The following is a 26,763-nucleotide window of genomic DNA, read 5'->3' as shown; positions in this document are numbered from 1 at the left end:
CACATTCCATAATAAAAGAGAATGCCACTTATTGATATAACACACAGCAACGACTCCATGACAGAAAGAGGGACATGATTGCCAGGCTAGCTACCACAGGTTAAGACATTCGGCGCCTGGAGCCTATTTTAACAAACAAAATTACTACAAGACGTGATTCCAGGAGGTTTTTGGGACTTTCTCCACCACATTTAATTGGCTCCTCTTTTTCCTTTTTTTTTATATTGTTTGTTGCTTTTTTGTGAAAGGGGGAAAAAAATATCAAAACAGAAAAAAAAAGTTTAACCTACAAACTAAAGACATTGTGTATTTCTTTTTTTTCTCTTTTTCTTTTCCCCACGGTTCTCTTAAAACCCGCTAAATCATAAATTCAAAAAAATTAACTCAGTCCAATAAAGGTGACTGGAAGCAATGCATACATGTCCGTTAAGTCTTTTCGAAGGGGGTGAAAGGGGGCAAACGTATCTGCCTGCCCGATAAAGAGTGGGGTGAGGTCGGGAGGGGTCAGAGGCGGATGAGGGGTACGATATGTTGGGAGATCACAGGCGGTGAGTGACTGAAGGGAGACCCCACCCCCCCCTCTCTCTCCTGCTTCACCCAGTAAGTCTCTGAGCGACGGGCTCACAGTCACATAGTGGAGGGACAGGGAGGAGGGTGGAAGAGGGGCAGCGAGGATGTAAACTACAGCTGATCAAACTCAAGTTGCCTTCACTCCAGCGGCCAGCCGTCATTGGTCCTTTAGTCTGTCCGTCTGCTTGGGGAGGCTCTGCCCATAACACTCTTCCTCCAATTGCGCCGACCCGCTCTGGCTGGAGAGGGGAGTAGGTGAGAGGCGATTGGCTAAAGAGGACAAGCCTCCCAAGTCAATACTCAATAGGTCCATAGCTTTTTCTTTTTCGTTGAAACTCTAGGTGAGTGCGGGACTGCGGGTAGGGAGTCAGTTCCATCCACGTTCTAGGGCAGGTTCTCTACGGGGGTTCTCCTACACACCAAGAGACCTAGCTCTGCTTTTAGCCAGCTTAGATATTTTTTTTTGCTAAATCAAAAGATAAAAAAAAAAGAACAAAACATAACTGGTGGCGAGTCAGGTGTTTTAACAGGACCTGTCCTCATCCGGCATTAGGAGTCTGTCCATATGGCCACACACGCGCACACAAAGGTCTCTTACAGAGAAGGTGGAGCAGTGCCTCGACATTGTGATATGACAAAAACCAAGATGGCGGCGGCGGAGGAGAGTGTGTTGTTGAAGACGACGTCCATAGAGTTCTACTGTACAAGTGAAGACACCCCTCCTCCCCGCCCCGTCTTCAGTGCAGGTCGGGACGTAGAGGAGGAGCCGTGTGGGCGGAGGAAGGGGGGGGGGGCAGGCTGATGCTGGTAGCAAGTTCATTCTGAGCAGGTGGGGGGGCAGAGCTTCAAAACAAATAGGTCTGTGTGCGTCATTACACTTCCAAAAACAGAGGTAGGAAGAAGAGTGGAGAGAGAGAGGAGAAGAGAGAGAGAGAGAGAGAGAGAGAGAGAGAGAGAGAGAGAGAGAGAGAGAGAGAGAGAGAGAGAAAGAGTGGAGAGAGAGGAAGAGTGGAGAGAGAGGAAGAGAGAAAGGAAGAGTGGAGAGAGAACAGAATAATGAGGGAGATGACACCTGTAGTTGTGCAACTTGTGTTAAACAAGAGTCTCCATTTGTGTGGATATGAGTGTATGTATGTATGTATGTATGTATGTATGTATGTATGTATGTATGTATGTATGTATGTATGTATGTATGTATGAAGCATAACAGAAGTCCAGTCCAAACAAACTCTCCATTCAGAAAGGAAGCTGGCCTCCCTTCTCCTCTTGTGCTCGTCAGCCAGGGGTGCCATGGGGATGAGGTGGGAGGAAGGTGAAGGTGCTGCCATCTTCTGGCCGGACTGGGGAATAACACGTAGCAGCCACGTCGAATGGAGGGAGGGGGGCGAGGATGAACAGGGGTGGGGGGAGGGGGTGTCAGCTCTCAGTCTGTGGCTGGGTAAGGACGGATACGAGAGCGTTGGGTCATTAAAACGGATGGACAGAATAGAGGAGGTGGTGGTGGTGGTGCCTCATCAGCACTTGGTTTTGGTTTACACTACAGGTTTTGGCTGCGGTTGGTCAGTCGGTGGGGGTGTCCAGGGAATTCCGGGGGTAGGGCTCGTCATGCAGGGGGGGGACTGGGGCTCGAGGAGGGCGAGAGAGAGTCGTCTTTAACTGCCGTAATGCATGGTGTTGCTGGGGATGGCCATGGGGGAGGCCATGGAGATGGCAGGGCCGCCCATGGTGAACTGGTTGGTGACGGGGTAGTGGCTGCTGGGGGTGCTGGGGCCTGACTGACCCGCGGCGGCTCCTGGGGGAAGAGGGAGACAAGGGTTAGTCAGGACCAGACCAGTCTCCCGTGTCCTGCTAACAAAGACCAGGGCGGTTTCTGAAGGTAAACAAGGAAGTGCTCACGCAGAGGAAGACATGTGATCTCAGGAGCAGCATCATGGCGCCACCAGTAGCTAATTTTCCTTTTCATCTATATAATTTATATATGTTTTATCTAGTTTTCATCTAATGAGAAACACACACATATATATATATATATGAAAATTTTACTTTATACTGTATTTTACCATGATGCACTTTGCTACTATCTAAGAGTAATGAATGTTAAGATTATTCTTGAAAATAAGGTAATGTTTGGAGAGGCTATGATCTCCACAGATCTGAAAAGGGGTCATAGGTCAAGGTAACTGCAGGAAGCCAACAGTTCTTTATGAGTTTATTCAGAAGGATTCGTCTACGTGGGACCAGAACTGTGGTTGGAATGAATGGGGAAAGAAAATCCAAGAAATCAGAAAGTGGTTCAAAAACATCTCCAGCCGGGGGCGGCTAGGTGGCGCAGTGGGCAAGGCGCTCGCCACCAACGCAGGAGATGCTGGGTTCGAGCCCAGCTCTCGGCGTTGCTACCAGCTTGGCTGGTCGTTCATACTAATACAATTGGCAGTATTAGGGGGTGGGAAGCTGGTGGGTGGGGATTGGACGTTGTGGACAGCGACTCCTACAGGTCGGTTGGTGCGCCTGTGCAGTAGAATCAGGAAGCGACGAGGGCGGCGTGTCCCTCCCACGCAGACCCTCGCCGCTGAGAGATCGCGCTGTGCAGGTGAAAAGATGCGACGGCTGACTCCTCGAGTACCGGAGGGGACACGTGATGCAAGGCTTAGTCCACATTGCAGCCGGCTTGTGGGAGGCATGGCCTAACAACGTTCGAGACAGGGGAGGGTAGAATTGGACAATACGAAATTCGGGACGGGAGAAAAATAGAAAAATGGGGAGAAAAAGTAGATAAAAAAAAAAAAAACATCTCCAGCCGTTACATCACTGCAGTCTTTCAGCTGTTGATCTCCTCTAACAGATATTTATTTACATTAAAAAAGTGTCCGTTGCCGCTTTTTGACTTCGTACTGGATTAAAAGCCACTGGTAATAATAATTCTAATTAGAATCAGAGGAGCTCCCTGGGTAAAACGAATCCAGGCGGAACAGGGCTTTTAGGGGGGGGGGGGGGGGGGGGTGGACGTACCCTGGACGATGCCTGTACTCATGATGGAACCCATCCTGGAGTGGGTGTGGTTCACGATGCCTGTGTTGACTGTGGGCAGGGGGGGTGATGGGAGAGAGAGAGAGGAGTCAGACCATACATTCACACAGACAGACCTAAAATGCAGACCATATTAAATATTAGGGGTGGGACGATACATTGATATATCGATCTATTATCAATGATCAAATAGGATCGATGCAACGTAAAAAGATCGATTCATATTGCGATACTCTTATTTTGAAAATCCCCTGGTGAGCATATCCGCCCGGCCGCAACAACAGTAGCTCTGCGCATGTAGACGTTACAGCATTGCTCCAGAGTCCGCCTATTTTGCGACCCGAAATAAGTGCCTGCTGTTTTTTTCCACAACGGGTCAAATGCATCTAACATGCTTTGTATCCTCGCCATTCCTTTATGCCCACGTTGCGTTAAAGACCGAATTTAACGTTACGTTAGCGTAAGCTAACAAGCTAATCCTGATCAGAGGCAGAGCCATAAAGAGAACAGCAGAGGGGACTGGGGAAAGGGAAATGGGGGGCACTCTCCCTTTCTCTGTGTGTGTTTGGAAAGACGATGAAGTCAGGAGTATATTATAGTAAACTGAGGATTACTGAGGATGGACAGATAATGTTGATATTCAAATATAAAAAAATATACATAATAAATGAATTCATGATCATCATGCAACATAAAACAATTGTAGGAACAGTTTTGGAGAGGAAGGGGTTTTAGGTTGCGTGTTGTGAGTTCCAAAAAAATTTACTTGAAGTTTAAAGCTCAACATATCAAAACGTGGCACTTTACAGTGAACAGGAGGTCTATTTGTATTAAAAACAATAGATTGCTTTTCATTTAAATGTCTGGAAGAGCTCAAAAAAAATATGTCAAATGATATTTCCGTTGCCTTTTTTGAGTTGATCTAAATGTTACCGATTGTGTTAAATGGGCATATAATATCGTATCATATCGATCGCAGGCACCTGAATCGAATCGTGGCAGACTTTGTGATATCGGCAAATATCGTATCGTGATGAAACTGGTGATTCCCCCACCCCTATTAAATATGCGCCCGATTCCTCAACATGAAGCCACACAGATGATGGCGTTCAGCTGCCGCGTCGAGCAACATGGGACACGAATGTGACCCATCTCAAGCACCACCCTCTTTTCTTGGTTCTGTTTGGAGGATCATGAAAAGAGGGCAGGGCTTGAGATAGGTAAATTAAATCGTAAATCTAAGAACGCGATCAGATATAGCTGTGGAGCGAAAGGCTTTTTAAAGGGCTATTCCACTGAATTATTTACTTCTAGGTTAATTAAATGTCTGATCAAGTAGACATTTTCCATAAAATCTTCCCTTTTTCAGTTTTATTTATTTGTAACGAGTTTTGAGTAATGAGCGCAAAAAGGTATGCACTAATATTGTAGAACTGCAACAAAAGTTGAATAACCGCTTTAGGTTACACATGCCCTTCTAGATACTCAGGTATCTCTAAAGACATGACCTTCTAGATAATCAGGTATCTCTAAACACATGACCTATAATCAGGTATCTAGAAATACATGACCTTCTAGATACTCGGGTATCTAGAAACACATGACCATCTAGATAATCAGGTATCTCTAAACACATGACCTTCTAGATACTCAGGTATCTTTAAACACATGACCATCTAGATACTGTGGGAGATAAAGCCTAGTGTCTTCTCATAAGGACATGTGTCTTTGTCTCCTCCCCTTTGTAAACTCCATGTCCTGGTGGGACCCCCCTCCCCTCCTGTATATAAGTGACCCCTGAACCGAGGGTCCGCTCTCTCATTATCCGGTATCCTGTGAAGGAAACGGGTGCTTTTGGGTGTTTTTCAATGTATGTGATGTATAGATTGGGGGGAGATGAGAGCATCTAAAGGGTCGAAATGTGCAGGCTGACGGTGGTGGAAGCAGGAGACGGTGGTTCAGAGCGAGCAGGGTGATTGTGAGCACCACACTGAGCAGGGCCGAATGTTGACATTCCTTGTAAGAACAAGCTGATAGCGAGTGTGGGCACAGAGGCAGAGCGCGATGGAGGTTTTGACAGTAATGAAACGTCTTGAAATGTGTGAAAGGTTATTAGCAGTTGTCATGACAGCGCGGCACATGACAACCAGAAGAGGGGCGGGCTATCATAGCTATGACGAAGATCCTATAAAGCTGACGGTGGTTCCGGGTAGGGCCAGACTAAGATCTGACTGAGACTAAGAGGGAAGAAACCAGAAGAGACTCTCTCATCACGGAGGGGGGGGGGGGGGGGGATGCCACATCATCATTAGCTTCGGCTAACACAAGGAGGGTTCAGGCTAACGACCAGGCCTGACCACTATTGGACTGAATAACAACAGAGACAATAGCAATGAAAATACAATCGGATAACATCTGGGCTGAGGCTTCTGTTTATATCAATAAACAACGCTTCTCCTTGTAAGGTATTACGTTGTCGAAGTGTCGAATTTTTACGAAGGTGGAGAATTATGGTTTGCGGATCACACTAACGGGGAGAGATAAGGATTATATCAGCCTGTATATGAGACGTCAGGACCATTAAAATTACACAACACAGAGGAATTGGATGGAGAGAGGATAACACAAGAAGACGTGATACTGGCCAGATTGATCAGAATCTAACACATGGCTAGTAGCCTGGAGGAGAGCCATCCAGACATTCTCTCCACCATTGTGTATTTGATATCTCAGAGTTAATAAATCGTATTAACCGGATCCATTTGACTGAGTAAGTTATTCATATAATCTCCACAATACTCAGGTATCCTCCTAAACACACATGACATTCTAGATAATCAGGTATTCTCCTAAAAACATGACATTCTAGATATGCAGGTATCCTCCTAAACACATGACCTTCTTTTGTAGAATTGTGCTCTAGCTCTACCATTGTTTCCAAGATCTGATGGAGGTGGTGCATAGTGTCGTTTGTTGCCGGAGCGGTCGTACCCAAGGGGATGAGGTTGTTGTGGGACACTGTAGAGCCGCCGCCGATGACTGTGCTGAGGTCATAGGCCGCCGGCATCCCTGAAACACAAGCAAAAATCAAACCAACTAATGACGGAAGCCCTGAAATAAAAAATAAAAACACAGTCTGTCAGTGGTGGATAAAGTTCCCCTGATACAGTAATAATGTGGTAAGAGTAGAACTACCCTAAACCCCTCTACTTAAGTGTTTAAAGTACTTCATATTAAATGTACTCAAGTATTAAAACAAGTAAAAGTACTTAATCAACATCATGTCCTCATATTTCTATATGAAGAAGCGTTCCATCATTGATGCCTGCCATGACAGCCTCTATGGGCTCAGCTAAAAGGATCCGTGGTTCAGTCATAGTTGACCTGATGGCTTCCTCTTTATGCTTGCTGAGGGCGCGTGAGATCAGAACTGAACACATTTTAACTGTGAATCCCTCGCAAACCAGAAGCAAAATTGCCTCACACTCATTTCGGCACCAGGGTGGCCAGGCCGTTAAAAGTGTGCGCATCCAGTGTTCATTTTGGTCTTAAGTCTTTGGACTAAAATGCATATACATTTTTGTAGTTTTGAATTGTTGTTACTTTTAGTCTCGTTTTAGTCAAACACAGTTTAGGCAATTTTCTTTAGGCAATTTGGAATTAAATTAAATCATTACAGTAACCTTTTATCAAGCATACAAGATCATTTTAGACGCGTTTTACTACTCAAGTTTTCTGAAGAACTTCCAAAAGTCTAAACTGCATGCATTTAATGATAACAGTGTGAACCGTTTGGCACTAGGACCCGGTAGTAATATCCAGAAAGGTTCAAATTAACTCATATCTCCCACCAGGATTGCTTGCTATAAAGAAAATAGCAACGCTGATTCTGTCAACATAGCGTTATCTCCAGAATATCTACATTAGTACAAGTTGCGAAGCCACATCTGAGTGCTCCCTGACCAGACGGGTCCCCCCTACAATTTGACACCGGTACCAGCTTCCTATGACACCCTGGGCCGCCAAAAAGGTCAACCCGGAACAAGGAGCGGCACTGCCTTAAATGTGATGTTTGGCCCAGAGACTCCAGTAGGTCATCAGGCTCGGTCTCCGGGAAAGGAGCACTTACAAGTGAAATATCAATACTTGTGACAAAAAATAAATAAATAAAGAAAATCACAGCTGCAGAAGTAGAATGGGACGTGGTGAACTATCTGTGCGACGCTGTGGTTTGTAAATGGAGACGTCCTCGTGGTTAATGACTCAAGTGTCGACCTGTCAGACAGCGAGGCCACACTGGACTGATGTGTTCTCATGAGGAGACACGTGCGCAGGCAGAGGAGACACGTGCGCAGACAGAGGAGACACGCGCAGACAGAGGAGACACGCGCAGACAGAGGAGACACGCGCAGACAGAGGAGACACGCGCAGACAGAGGAGACATGCGCAGGCAGAGGAGACATGCGCAGGCAGAGGAGACGTGCGGTCTCCTTAGGCAGAGGAGACATGCGCAGGCAGAGGAGACATGCGCAGGCAGAGGAGACATGCGCAGGCAGAGGAGCCACACGCAGGCAGAGGAGACACACGCGCAGACAGGAGACACGTGCGCAGACAGAGGAGACACACATGCGCAGACAGAGGAGACACGCGCAGACAGAGGAGACACGTGCGCAGACAGGAGACACGTGCGCAGACAGAGGAGACACACATGCGCAGACAGAGGAGACACGCGCAGACAGAGGAGACACACATGCGCAGACAGAGACACGCGCAGACAGAGGAGACACGCGCAGACAGAGGAGACACGCGCAGACAGAGGACACACGCGCAGACAGAGGACACACGCGCAGACAGAGGACACACGCGCAGACATAGGACACACGCACAGACAGAGAAGACACATGCGCAGGCAGAGAAGACACACATGCGCAGACAGAGGAGACACGCGCAGACAGAGGAGACACGCGCAGACAGAGGAGACACGCGCAGACAGAGGACACGCGCAGACAGAGGAGACATGCGCAGGCAGAGGAGACACGCGCAGGCAGAGGAGACACGCGCAGACAGAGGAGACACGCGCAGGCAGAGGAGACATGCGCAGGCAGAGGAGACATGCGCAGGCAGAGGAGACACGCGCAGACAGAGGAGACACGCGCAGACAGAGGAGACACGCGCAGACAGAGGAGACACGCGCAGGCAGAGGAGACATGCGCAGGCAGAGGAGACACATGCGCAGGCAGAGACACATGCGCAGACAGAGGAGACACGCGCAGACAGAGGAGACACGCGCAGACAGAGGACACACGTGCAGACAGAGGAGACATGCGCAGACAGATGACACATGCGCAGACAGATGAGACACACGCGCAGACAGAGGAGCGGAACTAAATAAGCGGCTTGCTCCATTCATGGCAGGAATGAAATGTAGGCCATTTTTCCATAGTAGGTGTACACTATCCTACCAGGGCGGAACAGACCGGTGAGTCTATTTGGATGTGAAGAGGCACAAGCCTCATTATGGCAACATGACTGAAAATTATATAAAATAGAGAACACAGAAAAGAAGAGCATAATGCAAACGGATGATTCATCCATCGACACCAGAGCCGCAATAATCCCAATAATCATTTCTTTTCATAATCATAATCAGTCAAGGGTGGATAATACAAATGTTGGGTACAGTAATACAGCCTCCCCTAAAACAGACATTTTTGTCAGAGATAGTGTCTGTCCTGCACAGACCCCCCCCCCCCTTCTGTTCACATGGGAGTTGGCAAACATAAAGCACACATTCACACAGCGTCTACAGTAAAAGCCATTCTCAACACAGCCCCAGTGGCCTGTCTCTCTCCCTAGTTGAAGATTCAAGATGACAACAGCAGCGGGTACATGGACAATATTTCCTCAATTCCATTGATATCGTTCAGATTGGATTTCAAATCAACCATTTACAAGGATGCTAAATAACTAATTTCATCCAGTTCAATTGATAACTAAATAGTTTATTGTATTGTAAGGGTTTGCAATTACATCTGCTTGTGATCTGGTAAAAGGTTTCCGTTTCCACCTGCATATGGCTTGGTAAACACAGCCTTTGAAAATAACCCCTATATTTAAATTTTATTCCCCCCCAAAATTCCCATGGAAAGGTTCCACCTTTGAATATTCCTGACATTTTGCAACCCTACTCTTCACTAAATTTGACTCAGGAATATGAGCAGTGGTGTGCGGTGTTGCTTCGTGCGTGTTAATCTATCGCCACCTTGTGGTGGTCAGAGGATGAGGCAGGCTTATTGCCTGACCAAAGCGGTTGACACGACTGAGCAACTGACTGACATTGTTGTCACAAGAGCCCCTTGCTAGCTCCAGGTATTAAGTAACCTACAATGGAAATAGTAGTACAAATATCTTTACATTTTACTCAAGTACGGTGCTTAGTAAATGTACTTTGTTGGTTTCCATCCCTGATCTGCTTGTGAGCAGTTTGTCCCCAGAGCACCGCTAGCAGACTCCATTGTGTCTGTTAACTCAGTTACAAGCCAACGTCAACATTAGCATGGTGTCCTAATTGACCACAAATGAGGATGTTATCTAATCACGGGTGACATCATAATCATTTCGCCATTTAGAGACAGACAGCAAGTGAGTCACCCCTCTCTGTGGGAATGCAGAGCACTCAATTTCCATATTAGTAGGGAAGTTAATTCTACACATAATAGCTGAGACACACAAACGGAGCAGAGTCCCCCTAGGACACCTTCAAACAGAGTGGATGCACTGGGTGTTTCAGGGTTTGAACCTGTGAACTTCCGCTTATAAGGCGGGTCTTCAGGTATGATTGCAGGTGTGCAACGGACACTGCCTCTCTCAATCCTGGTTTCAATTTAAATATGACCAGACTAGACAAATCAGATAGGGTGGAATATCCCTTTGAATTTTTTTCCCCTTTAATTTTTTCCCCCCCCCGGTAGCTCCAGCATGCCGTCCTTTCAGGTGTGTCCTGGAGTGTTGTGTGTTTACCTGACACAGCCATCCCCTGACTCATGCTGTAGGCCCCCCCAGTGTTCCACATGGTCTCCGAGGGGGAGGTGTAGTGTGAGCCGGGAGGGGGGGTGGGGGTGGTGCCTGTGTACCTGCAGAGACACACGCGCGCGAAGGTGAGCCGGAGAGCCCTCTCTTCCTCTGTAAACTCCAAATGGTACAATCCATGTGAACAGCCGGGCTAGCCGAGCGAAAGGGGGGCCCCGAAAACTCACCTGAAAAAGGGGTTCTTCAAGTCCAGGAGGTTGCTGGACTTGGAGCCCGTCTGGTCCACTTGGGCTACAATACTGATGTCGTAGCTTTGTCTGTAGAAAAAAAAGAGTGAATAAAATAAACAAGATAAAGGATGGGCAGATGAGAATGGAAGCTTTAATACACTGACTAAATATTAGTTGGTAGTAGGCCTGTCCCCGACTAAGGATTTGTATAGTCGACTTTGATTGGCCAAAATTATCCGATAGTAGAAATGAATATCGTTCATAGATTCATACGAACACGCCGAGCAGAGCGACCTGCTGCAGACAGAGTGGAGTTAATGTAATTACCGTACTTTTCGGACTATAAGCCGCGGCTTTTTCCCCCATTTTTCGACCCTGCGGCTTATATAACGGTGCGGCTTATATGTGACTCGATGTGACCAAACCCGAAAATGTAAAAATCAAAATATAGCTTTTTTGACTGCATTGAAATGTTATTATCTGTTCCCTTATTTGCTAAACTTAATACAACTTGTAAATGAGTTAATTCTTGTTATTTGTCCGACAGTATTGTGTCCCAATGCTAATTACATATGGTAATTAAACATTAAAACACCTGCGGCTTATAGTCCAGTGCGGCTTATATATGTACACATCATTCAATTTAGCTGCTGCGGCTTATAGTCAGGTGCGGCTTATAGTGCGAAAAGTACGGTATTACAGATGGTAAACGTCTGTTTTGACCAACATTACGCATTAACACTTTGAGTGCCAGCAGGGGGCGCACGATTTATCGCTTGAATGCCAGCCTTTTTAGACAGATTTTCCGATATTTCATGATTTTCGCGGAGCTATTTCTATATTCTATATTATGGCTATGTGTCTAATACGCCAGTCGCTTATCAATGACTTGCTTGCAGTTAACATGTACGAAACGGATTGTTTTTTCATCGGTACATTTCCGTTTTATACCGTTTAAAAAAAACGTTTTTGGAAATGTCCAGAAAAAAATTGATTGTGATAATCGCCCTTTAGTGGAATACACAAAACACGTTGTCATTTTTCTGCCTATTTATGAATCGTTTTCAAATAAATGCTAGATTATCGATAGTATATGTGTACTTATGCACGCTAGAGAAGTGAGCTGAAAAATCGATTATCTATTTCCTGGTCAGCGCACACACACAGGGGACACGTTGTGATCCGCTGTGAAAAAAACTCTGATTACCCCAAGACTGGTAACAGATTCCTTACCTCACATCAGATGTTTTGCAAAAAGATTATTCCAATTCCTGATCGCCATTGCAAATATCGATCGCGTTTATTGATCCAACGTTAGGTACTCGAAACACATATTCCACGCTGTTCTGAGGGTCCACAATGAATCCGATCGGCTCGGGTTACATGCCTGAGAAGTAAAATGTGGATTCCGGAGTTTTCTTTTCTCATCCATTTTCATTGAGTCCAATCCAATGGGTGCATTACCATCCGGGAGACGATAGGGGCGGTATTTTCCCTGTTCGAGCTCATAGACAGTCCCAATGGTAACGTGAGGCTAGATTGATGAAAAATGAATGGATATCGCTAATAAAAGCAATAACGATTAAATAACGAGATTTCTCGTCATTGGCACTCAACGCATGGCATGAAATAACGAGATTTCTCGTGGCTGGCACTCAAAGTGTTAAGCATCGGGTATATTACTGTGCATTGTAAATCAATTTAATTGGTCGCGTGTGTGTGCAATATGTTGTTATTGCTCTTTAACTCTTTCAGCGCCACAAGCTTTCCCCATCTGCACTGGCTAGCGCCAGCTTTTCTTGACCATTTTCACGATCTTTGCGGAGCTATTGTATATTCTATATTATAGCTATGGAGACAATAGTATGGCTCATTTGACAGACACTATTTCTAGTCCAACATGTAAAAAAGAGTTTGTATCTACACACTGTAGTTTGTAGTTTATTACACGCTAAACATCGCCCATTTTCGAAATAATCCAGTCTTTTTCCATAGGTCGCAAGATAAGACGCGTTATATGCAATAAGCCCAAATCATTCTGGTTGATCCCCTGAAACCCCAAATACTTCCAAATCAAAAGGTATATACCATGTACATATGTGCATTCACAAAATTACCCCGAAAATGCGATCGTTACAAAACGCTTGGTTTAGGTCCGGTAAAATAAGACACTGATCGTTACAGAAACATGTTTCAGGTTCGGTAAAATAGACATGGAATATACCTTACCTTGGCCAGAAGGTACTCCAAAAAGAATAATTCCAATGATCCCATCGGCGATCGCGATTACTCGTTTATATGTAATTACTTGTGTATACAGGAAACTATAGGTTTTGAGGCGAGCAGATCTCCTAGCGATTGGCAGATCTCTTAGCGATTGCTCTGCAAGAGCTCCTCCCCCTCAGAGCGAGTCTTGACATAAAGGGACCAGTAGAGACAATGTCTGAACTGGACTATCAGAGTTCAAAAGGTAGGCGATACTGCCACCTAGTGAGATTCGATCGGCATTGCAAATCCAACATAGGCAAATGAGCCAGGGACACCTAGAGTGATCCGGGTGCCCGTTTAGAACAGGGATCAAAGGAAAAATATCAAAGGATCTAAAAACGTAATCTTACATTTTTGGCGCTCAAGCGTTGACCCGCGCGGTCCACCCGTTTAGGGATTTATTATTGGGAGAATGGATTATCGGCTATTGTAATAATTATACCTCATGAACATTGGCAAGCTTTCCATTTTTGCACAAAATAAGTTCCATTCTATCACTAACATTATTGTTTAACTCATTCAGAGCCACGCCCCTTTGACCATATTAGGGCTAGCGTGCCAGTAAGGAAGTCAATGGGAGGTCGGGGAAATTTGCGAACGCCTAAACTATATCTTAAATTATGGCTATGGGTCTAAAACACCCCTCGCTTATCAATGACTTGGTTGCAGTCAGCATGTACAAAATGGATTGTTTTTTCATTGGTACGTTTCCGTTTTATACCGTCTTGAATACGAGTATAGTTTGAGATTTTGGAGAATTCCAGAGAAATTCCGCGATAATAGCCCTTTACTGGAATACACAAAACACATCGTAATTTTTCGGCTGATTTATGAATCGTTTTCAAATAAACGCTAGATTATCTATAGTATATGTGTACTTATGCATGCTAGAGAAGCGGGCTGAAAAATCTATTATCCATGCAGTGGATACGGCTAACGTTACGCACACACACACGCTGCGACGGCAAAGAAAAAAAACATCCGATTACCCCAAGACTGGTAAAAGAGTCCTTACCGCACATCAGATGTTCTACAAAAAGATTAATCCAATTCCTGATCGCCATTCCAAATATTGATCGCGTTTATTGATCCAACGTTATAGCACCAAAACACATAATCGACGCTGCTCCCAGTGGGGGGACTCAATGCAACAGTATCCAGCTGCATGCCCGAGAAGTAAAACCTGGACCGGACTTCTTTTTTTGATGCAGTCCCACCCAATCCAATCCAATGATGTGCAATACCATCCGAGAGACGATAGGCGGCGGTATTTGCCCTTTTCTAGCTCAGACCCACTCCCAATGATAACGTCAGGCTGGATGGATGAAAAATAAATGGATATTGCTAATAAAAGAAATTACGATTAAAACCAGAGTTTTCTCGGGTTTTCTCTGGTCTTGGCACTCAACGCATGGCGAGTTACCCCGACTAATATCGTGGCTTCGTGGCTGGCACTGAATAAGTTAAGCATTTTTGTTTGAAATAAAATTTGATGTAATTATTTTATGATTACTTGCAAATATGTTCATGTTGAGCTATAGATTGTGGATGAATATGCACAGAAAGGTACACCATGCAAATGTTCATGCTTTATTTGTTTAAAACGAGACGATTTAGAAATGGGCAAATACATTGCGATTTCAAGCGAGGTGGACCAGCCGGAAAACAACAATGACGTAACCACTACACCTCCCTATATAGAACCTCGAGTTGACCCACCTCTTATTGGCGACTAGCACTGCGGTGCCGGACAGCGTGTCTCCGGCCTTGGTGAAGAGAGGTGACTGCAGCAGACAACGCACCTGGTACCAGTGGGTGAGGGGCTCTGTGGGCGCGGTGGACAACCATACTGTGATGCTGGGGGGGGGGAGACGGACGGGAGAGATGGGCAAAAGAAGAAATCCCCTCGACAGATTGGGAGGGTAACAAGAGATGCACCTAGAATCACTTTGTATGCCGACGACAGCACCTCACTTGGTTGGATATACAGCACAAATCCACTACATTTAATCAACAATACAGACATAGACCGTTGGTCTGGGGTAAGTGGGCAAAGATTATTGAGATATGACCCCCCACACCTCCATTACAGAGGTGGACCATACTTCTAAAACAAAACAAAAATAAATAAAATGCAGAAAATCAAGCAAATCAGCATTGCCTTGATGTCTGACATGCTACACGCATGGCTCATTACATTTAGCCTAATGTGCTGCAGACCAGTATCAGTGCATTCCTAAGGTGGCGGTGAGGCAGGTATAGCAGTCAGTGACTTACCATGATCCTATGAATGCGACGTCGAACCAGAAGGCCAGGCCGTGAACCAGACCCGAGTGCATCATGTGGAACTTGAACGGAATCTCTATCCTGTGACCCAGAGAGAGAGAGAGAGAGAGAGAGGAGAGAGGAGAGAGGAGAGAGAGAGACCCACACAGAGAGCGAGAGAGACCCACAAAAACAGAGAACAGACACAAACAGAGGAGTGACCCACACAAGCAGAGTGACCCACACAAGCAGAGTGACCCACACAGAGAGTGACCCACACAATCAGTTTGTGACCGACACAATCAGTTTGTGACCGACACAATCAGAGGGTTACACACACAATCAGTTTGTGACCGACACAATCAGAGGGTTACACACACAATCAGTTTGTGACCGACACAATCAGAAAACAGTGACACACACACAGTGACAAACAGAACAGAAAGAGTGATACACACAAACAGAGAACAGAAAGAGTGATACACACAAACAGAACAGAAAGAGTGATACACACAAACAGAGAACAGAAAGAGTGACCCACACAAACGGCAAACAGAAAGAGAGAGAGTGACCCACACAAAGGGGGAACAGAGAGAGAGAGAGACAAAGTCATAAGGGTGGGAAAGGTTTGGAACATACATGAATTTTAATGCATAAATATCTAACAGACACAGCACACACAGACCAGGGCTGGAACGGTTTGTTAAGAAATCAGAACCGTTTGGTCCGTTTGTCCAGGTGAGGTGGTGGCTAAAGCTATAATAATAATTTAGGACCTGCTCAGAGGTCATCAATCGGCACACATGCGATGCATGCATGCAATTCGTATCTGCGATTAACCCCATCCCGTCATCCTTCCCCCCCCCAAGGGCAGCCGGGAGCAGACAGGCGTCAACGTGAGCCGCGCCAGGGGTCCAATCCAAGTGCTCCTGTCCGTCTTCGTCAAGGACGCCACAGCGTTAGCGATCTATTGTTGTGCATGTTTTTCCATTGGGTTTATCTTATCGGAGGGGGGAACCCTTGCGAGCACGGGGAGAACATGCAAACTCCACACAGAAAGGCCTGGGAGATACCCCACCTGGGTAACTGGCATCATGGAAACCTGGTCCCCAAGCGGGAATCGAACCCTGGACCTTCTTGCTGTGAGGCGACAGTGTTAACCACTACACCACCGTGCCGCCAGCTGTTTGTCTCAGAAATGGCTATAGACCACCGCAACACTTCCGGGAAATTAAGTGGTTGTTGCTACGGCTGTGGGGGTGCTGGAGACATGATCCAATAGATTTGTATACGCCCGAGTCTGCTGAACACGGCGCGACAAATCCCAAGTCGATCTGCACTTTCTCGGCCGAGCTATAGTCGCCTTTTCGCACCTACTCCGAACTACGCATGCGCAGATTGCCCACGGAGTCTAGGTCTATCAATCTGTGCATGCGTAGTTCGGGAGTAGGTGCGAAAAGGCTACTATAGCTCTGCAGCCCAGTGCAGTCGTGTTTTATTACAGTGCATAACATCGAGTCACGTTAATTTCCTGTCATAGTGGAAGTTATCCAACACATCCACTATAGGCTACAGAGAGGGATGGACTCCAGAGCAAAGTTACCAGACTGCCCACAACTCGGATTACACTGGTCGAGAACTCAGCCACCCGCCTCCTCACTAACACCCGGTCCCGTGAACACATCACTCCTGTCCTCCACTCCCTCCACTGGCTCCCGATCAAGGAACGCATCAACTTCAAAACACTACTCCTCACCTTCAAAGCCCTCCATAGCCTGCCCCCCCCCCCCCTACCTGACTGACCTCCTTCTCCCTTACCACCCCACCCGTTCCCTCCGGTCCTCTTCCACTGCTTCCCTCACTGTCCCGACATCCAAACGTAAGTTTTGGTGACCGGGCTTTTTCACGAGCTGCACCCAGACTTTGGAACACCCTCCCTCAGACTGTCCGAAACTCTCCCTCACTCTCCAACCTTAAAACCCGACTCAAAACCTACCTGTTCTCCCAAGCATACAACCTTCCCCACCCATAACCACCCTCCTCCAACCTACCACCTCCCTTCCGCTTCCCTACTTTCTCTACCTCTCCTGCCTTACTCTTACTTCCCTGACTGTTCCCCTACTGGACTCTGTATCTGTTACTTGTTACCCATGGTTTTATGTCCTGCGTATTCATACTGTTGCTTATTCCCTGTGGTTCTTTGTTTATCTGTTCATTTGTTTTGCTCATTGTCAGCGTCTTTGGGTTCCTGAAAAGCGATTTATAAATAAAACGTATTATTATTATTATTACTGGAATAAGGAAACAAGTTCTGAGAGGCAACTGCAATTAACAAATAACTAATGCCATGACATTTTAAGATAATAGAAAAGTATGTGTTCCTTTTGCTTTCAGCTAATGCATTGAAGACATTTTTTAACAAATACTATTTTAATTAGCAATGGAATTTTTTTCTCCTTGCAGAATGGACATGACCCCAAAACCGTGATGTGGACTGAACCGTGATTTTCTTTAACCGTTCACCTCTAACACACACACACAAACACAAACCTGTAGAGATCTTCTTCTTTGGCCTCCAGGAAATTTACTGTATATTTGACTGACTTAGCCATCAGAATGCGTATATCAAACGTGTCCTGTATGGAGAAGAGATGAAGAGGAGCTTAAAAGATTAAACAAATACAGCCCAGGGCTTGGCATCATCAGTAAGAGTTTAAACTAGTGCTGTCAATAGATAATTTTTTTTTTTACTAATTAATCTCACAAATTTCTGTAATTAATCTAGATTAATCTAAATTAAAATTGCATGTTTCTACTTAAAACCGAAGCTTGTAACAGATATTTACTTGAGAAAATCATGGAATTAATGTAAAATCAACACAAAGAAAGTATATTTAGATTCAAAGACTATTTTAATAGCTTTCTTTGAATACAGTTTCTCTCCTGTGAAATACAAATGTTCAAAAAAAGCATCAACATTGACTCAGCTAGACCGCTTTCTTATATTATATTGAAAAATGTTCACTCCATAGATTAATCTAGATAAAAAAAAATTACGCTTTAAATCATTTTAATTGACTCCCGGACAGGCCACGTGAGCGGATCGGCGCGGGCGAGAAATCCGCTCTTCGCTCTTTAAAGCTTGGTCCGCTCCGCTAATCGCTCATGTTGACCCTGCCCCCAAGTCGCTCTCCGCTCGCTCACCTTGAATCGAGCGCTCCCCGCGCCACATCGCTCGGCAGATTTTCTCTTTTTCTTTTTTGGAGCATGGTGTAAATTAGCTCAAACTACAACAGTCTACACCCCCTGGGCCCCTTAACAATTGTTTGTATTGAGTCGCATTGTAATTGTACCCATTCTGCAATGTTAAATAACGTTGTTTATCCATTCACTAGCTCTATTAAGCGATGATAGCTAGCCTAGCCACAATGCTATGGTCGCTGCCATTAACGTTAGCATGTAAGCTAACGACAACAACAATGGCGTCAAAACTTTTTCTAACAGGATGTGAGTGACAAAGCCTGAACAGGATATCACAGGTTCACCCTTCTCATTGGTTGAAAATGGCCTTCATGTTTGTACATCGCCATCCGTTGCTTTGGCATTGTACTACATGTATATTACATCAGTGTTAAACCACTGTGAGCGGCCTGGAGTGGATTGGAGCGGAGGAGAACTCTCGCTCCGGACGTCGCACCGACCCATTTTAAAACCCACTCCTCGCTCACGTCAAAACCGCCCGCTCCGCTCCCCGCGCCGCTCACGTGCACTGCTCCCGGAGAGTCAGCATTGCCTTGGCTCGGGCTGATCGCTATACTAACTCGTTTGGCTGAGTTAGGGGAAGGGGAGCCGTGGGTGGGTCCTGGGCGTTGTGGACAGCGACCCCTACAGTTCGGTCGGGGCGCCTGCTCAGCGAAGGTAGGATCTGGTGAGAGGTAGTGCGGCCTCCCACACGTTACACTCTCCCAGTGAGAATCTGCGCGGCCAGGCTGGCTGCCGGCTGGCTGCACATGCGTCGGAGGAAAGCATGCGACAGTCTCCGGCCTCTCAGACCAACAGTAGGGGAAAGTGCGCAACAACCAGGAAGGGGGTTGGGAATTGGCATAATGACTAACAGTGGGATGGGAGAAAAATCGGAAAAAGGAGGGGGGAAAGATTAAAAAAAATAATAATAATAATCAATCTCCAGAGTTAAAGCATTAATTTTGACAGCCCTAGTTTAAACAAAGTCACAATACAGCCCAGGGCTTGGCATCACCAGTAAGAGTTTAAACAAAGTCACAATACAGCCCAGGGCTTGGCATCATCATTAAGAGATTCTAATCACAATTCAGGTTAACCTCAGTTTAACCCATCTTATTTTGCCTCATAGTTTGCATATAATTTAAAAGGATAACACCAGTGTAATTGTACTTAAATGGAGTAGGTATTTATTAATTTCTTAAACAGAGTAGGTATTTATTTATCTTAAATAGAGTAGGAATGTATTAATTTCTTAAACGGAGTAGGTATTTATTTATTCATCTTAAATGGAGTAGGTATATATTTGTCTTAAATAGAGTAGGTATTTATTTATATTAAATGGAGTAGGTGTTTATTTATGTCGGGCGCTCTAAAATAGACCAAGAAGATGACGTCAGACTAGTCGGTTCGACTTAAAAATTCTATTAACTATCAGTCACACTAAAAATCACTGAAAATATCCATCCCTAAAATAAAAGTTGAATTATACCGGGGTTATCCTTTATTATGTTGGATGAAATTATGATCAACATGATTATGATCACTGATAATAGATCAACATGACAAACTCACTGATAATAGATCAACATGACAAACCCACCCGTAATAGATCAACATGACAAACTCTGATAATAGATCAACTACATGACAAACCCACCCGTAATAGATCAACATGACAAACTCACTGATAATAGATCAACATGACAAACCCACCCGTAATAGATCAACACATAGGTGGTGGAGAAAACACTCTTGTATTAATAGATACCAGCAGAAACACTGAGGCGATGGTGTGGTAGACTACTGTGTGTTTCCCGCCTGCCTCTGGGGGGGGGGGGGGGGGGGGGGGGGGGGGGGTGCGTGGGTGTGTGTGCGTGTGTGCCCCTCAGACATGGGGCTGCACCCAGATGGACAGCCCCACTATGGAGGGAAGGGTGCAGCCTACGCTCCAGAGGGGGGCTTGGCAGTGCCAGGGACTTGGCTTGGCATCAGAGGGCCCCCAGAACAGGGACACCTCCAGGACACCGGGCCCCTCTGGCTGAGCCTTGGCTCTCCCAGCAGTGTAATCACCAGAGCAGGCACCAAGCAGGCCGGCACAGGCAACTACTGCTGGAGGGGGGCTTCACACAAACACACTCGCACACAACAATCACACTCCTGGGGCGATGAGGATGACACAGAAGAAAAGCAGGAAAACACGACCACTATCAACTTGCTGTACACGGAGAGAGAGAGAGAGAGAGAGAGAGAGAGAGAGAGAGAGAGAGGGGGGGGGGGTGAGTTAGGGAAAAAGTGAGAGAAGGGGGTGAGTGAGAGAAAAAGTGTGAGAGAGAGAGGTCTTTGGACAGCTAGCGATGGTTAGGAGCTATTCTGGTCATGTTGACTCTGTGGTGGGTGTTAGTAGGGCGGCGAGGGAGAGTAAACACTGGCTTTCATTTAGGGAGGCCACTGTATATTCACTAATGTCCTACACACACACACACATCTTTGAGTGAACCCAGAGCATGGGAACTGATCGTTCACAAACAAGCAGTGTCCTCATGTGACCCGAGACCTCATGTATGCTCGTTAAACCACCACCCGTTCCTCTCGTGTGTGTGACTGTGTTCGTACCACGATGGGCTGGCGGAAATACTCGTCCACCGCTGCCCCCCGCAAGGCAGATAGGTCCACACCATGGAAGGAGGGCTGGTACCTGAGGGAGAAGACAGATAAAAGAGAAGATTGGTTTGCTGTAGTGCGCGTGTAGACATACTGAGAAACCCTTAGCCTCTTTTACATTTTGCAATTTACAAAATTGGGATTACCGTAGGAACTTTGTTTTTAACTCTTTGACAAGCTTTTTTGACCATTTTCACGATGTTTGCAGACCAATCGTATATTCTATATTATAGCTATGGAGACAATAGTATGGCTCATTTGACAGGCACCATTTATACTCCAACAGGGGGAAAAACGTTGCCCACATGCCTTCATTCGTGCGCTATCCCATGCAAGAAATCGTCCCCTTTCAAAATAATCCAGTCTCATTTTCTGGAACGCGAGATAATGATGAGTGTTGTGCAGCATGCGCATTTTCGTGCGGGTTGCTCGCCTGAAACCTATAATATTTCCAGGTCAAGGGTAAACACGACCATATATAGAATGTTTCTATTCACAAAGCCACCAAGGGTTTTGTGGTCGCCATTGCCGGTAACGTTTTCAAGCCTCTGGAGTGCTCTCCCGGCGCCGACTATACCACGGAGCGTTGAACAGAATACGTCACCTCCTCGGCCGGTTTGCCTATGATTTACCAGAAGTATCGAGTCCAATGTAGTCTGGTGAAAACGCACATTATCATCCATAAGTGTGATCGTTCCGTCTTCTTCATAATAATCTCCGATCGCCATTGGTACCGCTCTACTCACTGCTGCTCACTGCTCCCTCTCGAGTGCTCTCAACTCCGGCGTGAGAGTCCCCCACACTAAACTAGCCCAGTTCAAAAGATAGGCGATACTGCCACCTATCGGGATTCGATCGTCATTTCAATTCTAATTTACTCAGAGGTACCATGAACACACACCAATGTCCGCTTGACTGTTTAGAATAATAATAATAATCACAAAAAAAAGTTAGCGTTAATAACGCCTAATCTATGCGTCTAATCTGCCTGTCGCTTATCAATGACTCGTTTTCCAGTCAACATTGTCAAAGCGGATTGTTTTTTTATCGGTTCATTTCCGTTTTATAGCATTTTGAAAAGCCCTCGTTTTCAAGGAAAATATAAATATTCCATGATAATCGCCCTTTTCTGGAATATTCTAGAATACACAAAAACGTTGTAATTTTTCAGCCTATTTATGAATCGTTTTCAAATAAACGCTAGATTATCGATAGTATATGTGTACGACACGTATGCACGCTATATAGGCGATCTGAAAAATCGATTCTCTGATTTCCTCAAAGCGATCGCGCACACAGATCACACATAGGGCAAACGCTGAGATCTCAGCGAATACAACTCTGATTATCCCAAGACTTGTAAAATAGATTCCTTACCTCAGATCAGATGTTCTCCAAAAAGATCATTCCAATTCCTGATCGCCATTCCAAAAATGTATCCTTTTATTGATCCAACGCGTATACTGTAAAACACATATTCCACGCTGTTCTGAGGCTCCACAATGAATCCGATCGGCTCGGGGTTACATGCCTGAGAAGTAAAATGTGGATTCCGGATTTTTCTTTTCTCATCCATTTTCATTGAGTCCATTCCAAAAGGGTGCATTACCATCTGGGAGACGATAGGGGGCGGTTTTTTCACATCTGAGCTCCTACAGGGGCTGCATACCAACGGGAGACTCGGTTGATGAAATATGAATTCAGATCGCTAATAAAAAAATAAAACGCTAATTGTCGTGGTGGGCATTCAGGCATTGGGCTGATAAAACGTCTTATCACGTGGTGGGCACTGAAAGTGTTAACGGTTGGCTTTGAAAATCGAGAAATCCAATTTTTGGCAGCCAATGAGATTTGGCAGATCATATCGATATCAGTAAATATTGGTTATCGGACATGAGAGAATTCTTTTGTATTATGCTTTATAATTATTGGTTATTGTGTCGTATGTTTTATATAAAGGATCCCAACGTTGTCCTTTTCAATAGAAAAAACGCACCGCTGCACGTTCCCACGGAGAGCCTTGCATGTAGGGCTGGGCGATATGGCCTAAATATGATATCACGATATTTTCTGACCTTTCGGCGATACACGATACGCATCACGATGTTTTTCTTTTTTTCCCCAAAATTCATTATGAGGCTTACCAAGACAGTATTTGAGTTTGCAAGCTAACATTAAAGACAAAATAAAATACCCATGCATTTAGCATTTTTATATTATATATTAGATTTAGATTATTGGATTATTAGATTATATATTGCATATATTTAGCAATGAGATATTATATGATTTAGATATGAAATATGATGAATTGAAAATGGGGGACCCTGATGTAAACAAGACGAAAGTCTTTCTCTGGTCTGCATCCTCCAGTCCGCTGTTGACTGTTGTTGTATTGAGCTGTACTGTATTATTTGTACCCATGCTGCAATCTTTTAATAACGTTCTCATTCATTCAGTCGGCAAACAGAATCATTTTGATTGACAGTCGCGTCTGCCAATTACGTCACATCGCTTGCACCCGCCCTGCTGTTCTTAGCACCAATCGGAAAGCGCGTATTTATTTTTTACTTCCGCCATTGGAGAGCTCAATGACAATAACAATGGCAGCTCGCCGCGGCCGACGTTTAGCTTTTAGCTCCGCAGAAGGACTAAACGACTGGAGGCATAATGATTTTACTTCAACGGATGTTATAATAAAAGCCTTTCCATACATCTGTCTGATTGAAAACGTTATTAACAGACCGCAGAATGGGCACAACTGAGTCAGCACGGGCTGAGATATGAACGAGCTTGCTATATCTAGGTCGACCTCGGTCGGCACTATGTAAATACGCTGATGTTATTGAAAGTGTAACTATATAGAGACCTCTGAACAGGTCCTGCATTATTATTATTATAACGTTAATGCCACAAAACGAATGCCTTTGTTATCATAAGTAGTCACTTTTGATGCAGTAGTGTGTGTGTGGGGCGGCGCTGTTCAAAAGTGTCAACGTGTGGACCAGATTGACGCGACACAAGCCTCTTGGGCAAAACATCACGATATCCACGATACGTTTAAAAAGTGTATCGTTAATGAACTGTACCCGATATTTATATAATATCGTCATATCGCCCAGCCCTACTTGCATGTGTTCCTGATTTAATATGATTCAGATATTCAGTCAGTACCAACATTGCACTCACTTTGACATTTTGACTTTGGCTCCTGAGACAAGGTGGAATAAGTCCAGCGCCTACTGTGACCATTTTCCATATAGTTTCGCTAGGTGCTGTTATTTATGCCAGGGTTTCCGTTTGAAAAAATTGTTGCCGGCCTCAGTGTCCGGTAGATTTCAATCTACCGGTCAAATGAGAGAAATTCCGGTCAGAGTTTATTGAGCTTAAAAACAATTGATAGGCAAAAGAATGACAACAAAACAAAAGAATGACATCATCAAGGCATGTAGATTTATAATATTTTTACTTAAAACTAGGCTACCTTTGCGTATAAAGTCATTATATTCCAAATAAAATAAGTCCCGAGACTCGTGCTGCTGCCGACTTTAAATCAAATAGGTGTCTGTGGGCAGTCGCCCGACATTAATAAACAACAGTCTGTTATAATCACATTTTTATGAGCTAACGAATTCCGTTATATTGGACATTTGTATTAATTATATCAAGCGAAGAACTGAGAAATTTGGCAGAGAGAGACGGCAACATTATCGTGGATTTGCGTGACGACTCTCTCCACCTCGCAACGACTTATTTGCAAAGAGTATGGCGCTGCAGAGCAGCTGATTCAGCTGTTATTGGCTCTTTTCTGGGGACCGCACAGCAGCACCCCCCACCCAACATTGAATTGAAAATGGCTGAATTGGAGTACTGCTGGAATACTGCATTGTGCTGCTGCTGCTCCGGCTCTGCAGCTTCACAAAAGTTCGCACACCCAGCACTAAGCTCTCGCTGACAACGTCGTTGTCATTATTAGAAGCAACGAGGAAACAAATGTAATGATCGTTTCGTTCATCACATAGGCTATTTAATTTTAGCCTATTTTAATACAATTCAAATAATCAAATTGTGCTTAGACTCAGGGAATTATTTTCACCGGACATTAAGACCGGAGAGATTAAATATGTCGGACTTCAACAGATTTTGCCGGTCAAATACCGGTAATTACCGGCTAACGGAAACGCTGAATGTCCTCGTGGAATTCATTATATAATTGAAATGTAGGCCTGTTATGTGGGATCAGACCCTTGGTCTATATTGATATTTGTTCTAATATTATTTGCTTATTGTGTGTTTCATTCATATCCTTACTAATGTTAAGGATACACAAGCTGTTTACACCACAGCGTTTAAGATCTGCTGTCATTCCTTAGTTTGTACCGAGTCATCCTGGGTGGTCAGCTGGAGAGGTGAGCTTGACACCTGTGCGTAAATCTGTCTAACTGAGGTCATCTGTCCAAAAACTTCAAATCACTGTTTATTCGCATCGTCAGTGCAGAGATTATGTTCATTGTGGTTGGAAAGCTTCGCAACAAGAGACTCAATTCATATTTTTTTCAAAAAGAAAAATTTATATATACCGTAATTTTCGGACTATAAGCCGCGCCTTTTCTCCTCATTTTTCGACCCTGCAGCTTATATAACGGTGCGGCTAATCTATGGATTTTTACAGCTAACGGCCACTAGGGGACCTCCTAAATCTATGGAGTTTACAGGTTACAGTCCACCACCTTTAACTCACTCGCTCTTCTCTCACAGGCACACAGCTGCTGCAAGTTAATAAATGGGAGCTTTCTCAAACAGCCATCTCTTTCCCGACAATCCCCTCTGTGCACGAAACCTTACATATGGTAATTAAATATTAAAACACCTGCGGCTTATAGTCCAGTGCGGCTTATATATGTACACATCATTCAATTTAGCTGCTGCGGCCTATATTCAGGTGCGGCTTATAGTGCGAAAATTACGGTATATATATATATATATATATATATAGAAATAGAAAGTTTAGCCTGTTTGCATTTTGGCCCATAACCTCTTACGCCCTCTTGAGGACGATTTGCCCACCGGCACTTTGGCGACCTCTAGCGGCTCGGGTGTGCATATTTTAAAATACAATATTATATATATCTAATTAAAGCCCTATTTGTTGCCTAGTCGATAGTTTCAGGTGACAAAATCCGTTCAGGGGTTCTTGAGTTACCGGTACATGCCGATATGCGAGATGTGCGCCAAAGTACACGGCAGACTTTTAATTTTTTCAAATACCACTCCCGACTCTCGAGCCTCTACCGCAATCAATCATTTGGCAATCTCGAAAATTATTGGACAGGGTTGTAACCAATGAGTAGGGCTTTCCAATGATACCCCAAGTGGGAATGAGCAAATCAGGGATCTAGGTGAAAAGTCACAAGCCAACCTCCCACCTCTTGCAGAGACAAGTCGCATTTCTTTCCTCTCTCCCAAGGCC

The 26,763-nt window shown here is 44.9% G+C and overlaps 1 protein-coding gene across 1 annotated transcript in view; it reads right to left on the bottom strand.

Annotated features, from left to right (window-relative positions):
- The window catches only part of carm1 (coactivator-associated arginine methyltransferase 1), a 60,022-nt gene continuing 33,259 nt past the window's right edge, over positions 1 to 26,763 (bottom strand). Inside the window, exons 8-16 of the mRNA XM_084329580.1 lie at positions 21,246 to 21,327; positions 17,940 to 18,025; positions 15,402 to 15,491; positions 14,844 to 14,981; positions 10,854 to 10,943; positions 10,618 to 10,730; positions 6,589 to 6,666; positions 3,580 to 3,648; positions 1 to 2,362 (exon numbers count right to left, since the gene is read on the bottom strand). Coding sequence (XP_084185706.1) covers positions 2,223 to 2,362; positions 3,580 to 3,648; positions 6,589 to 6,666; positions 10,618 to 10,730; positions 10,854 to 10,943; positions 14,844 to 14,981; positions 15,402 to 15,491; positions 17,940 to 18,025; positions 21,246 to 21,327 — 886 coding nt within the window. The 3' untranslated portion in view covers positions 1 to 2,222. The remainder of the gene's footprint in view (positions 2,363 to 3,579; positions 3,649 to 6,588; positions 6,667 to 10,617; positions 10,731 to 10,853; positions 10,944 to 14,843; positions 14,982 to 15,401; positions 15,492 to 17,939; positions 18,026 to 21,245; positions 21,328 to 26,763) is intronic.

Source organism: Notolepis coatsorum (genome assembly GCF_963971535.1).
Source record: "Notolepis coatsorum genome assembly, chromosome: 14".
Lineage (NCBI taxonomy): Eukaryota > Metazoa > Chordata > Actinopteri > Aulopiformes > Paralepididae > Notolepis > Notolepis coatsorum.
This window is presented reverse-complemented; position numbering and strand designations above follow the sequence as displayed.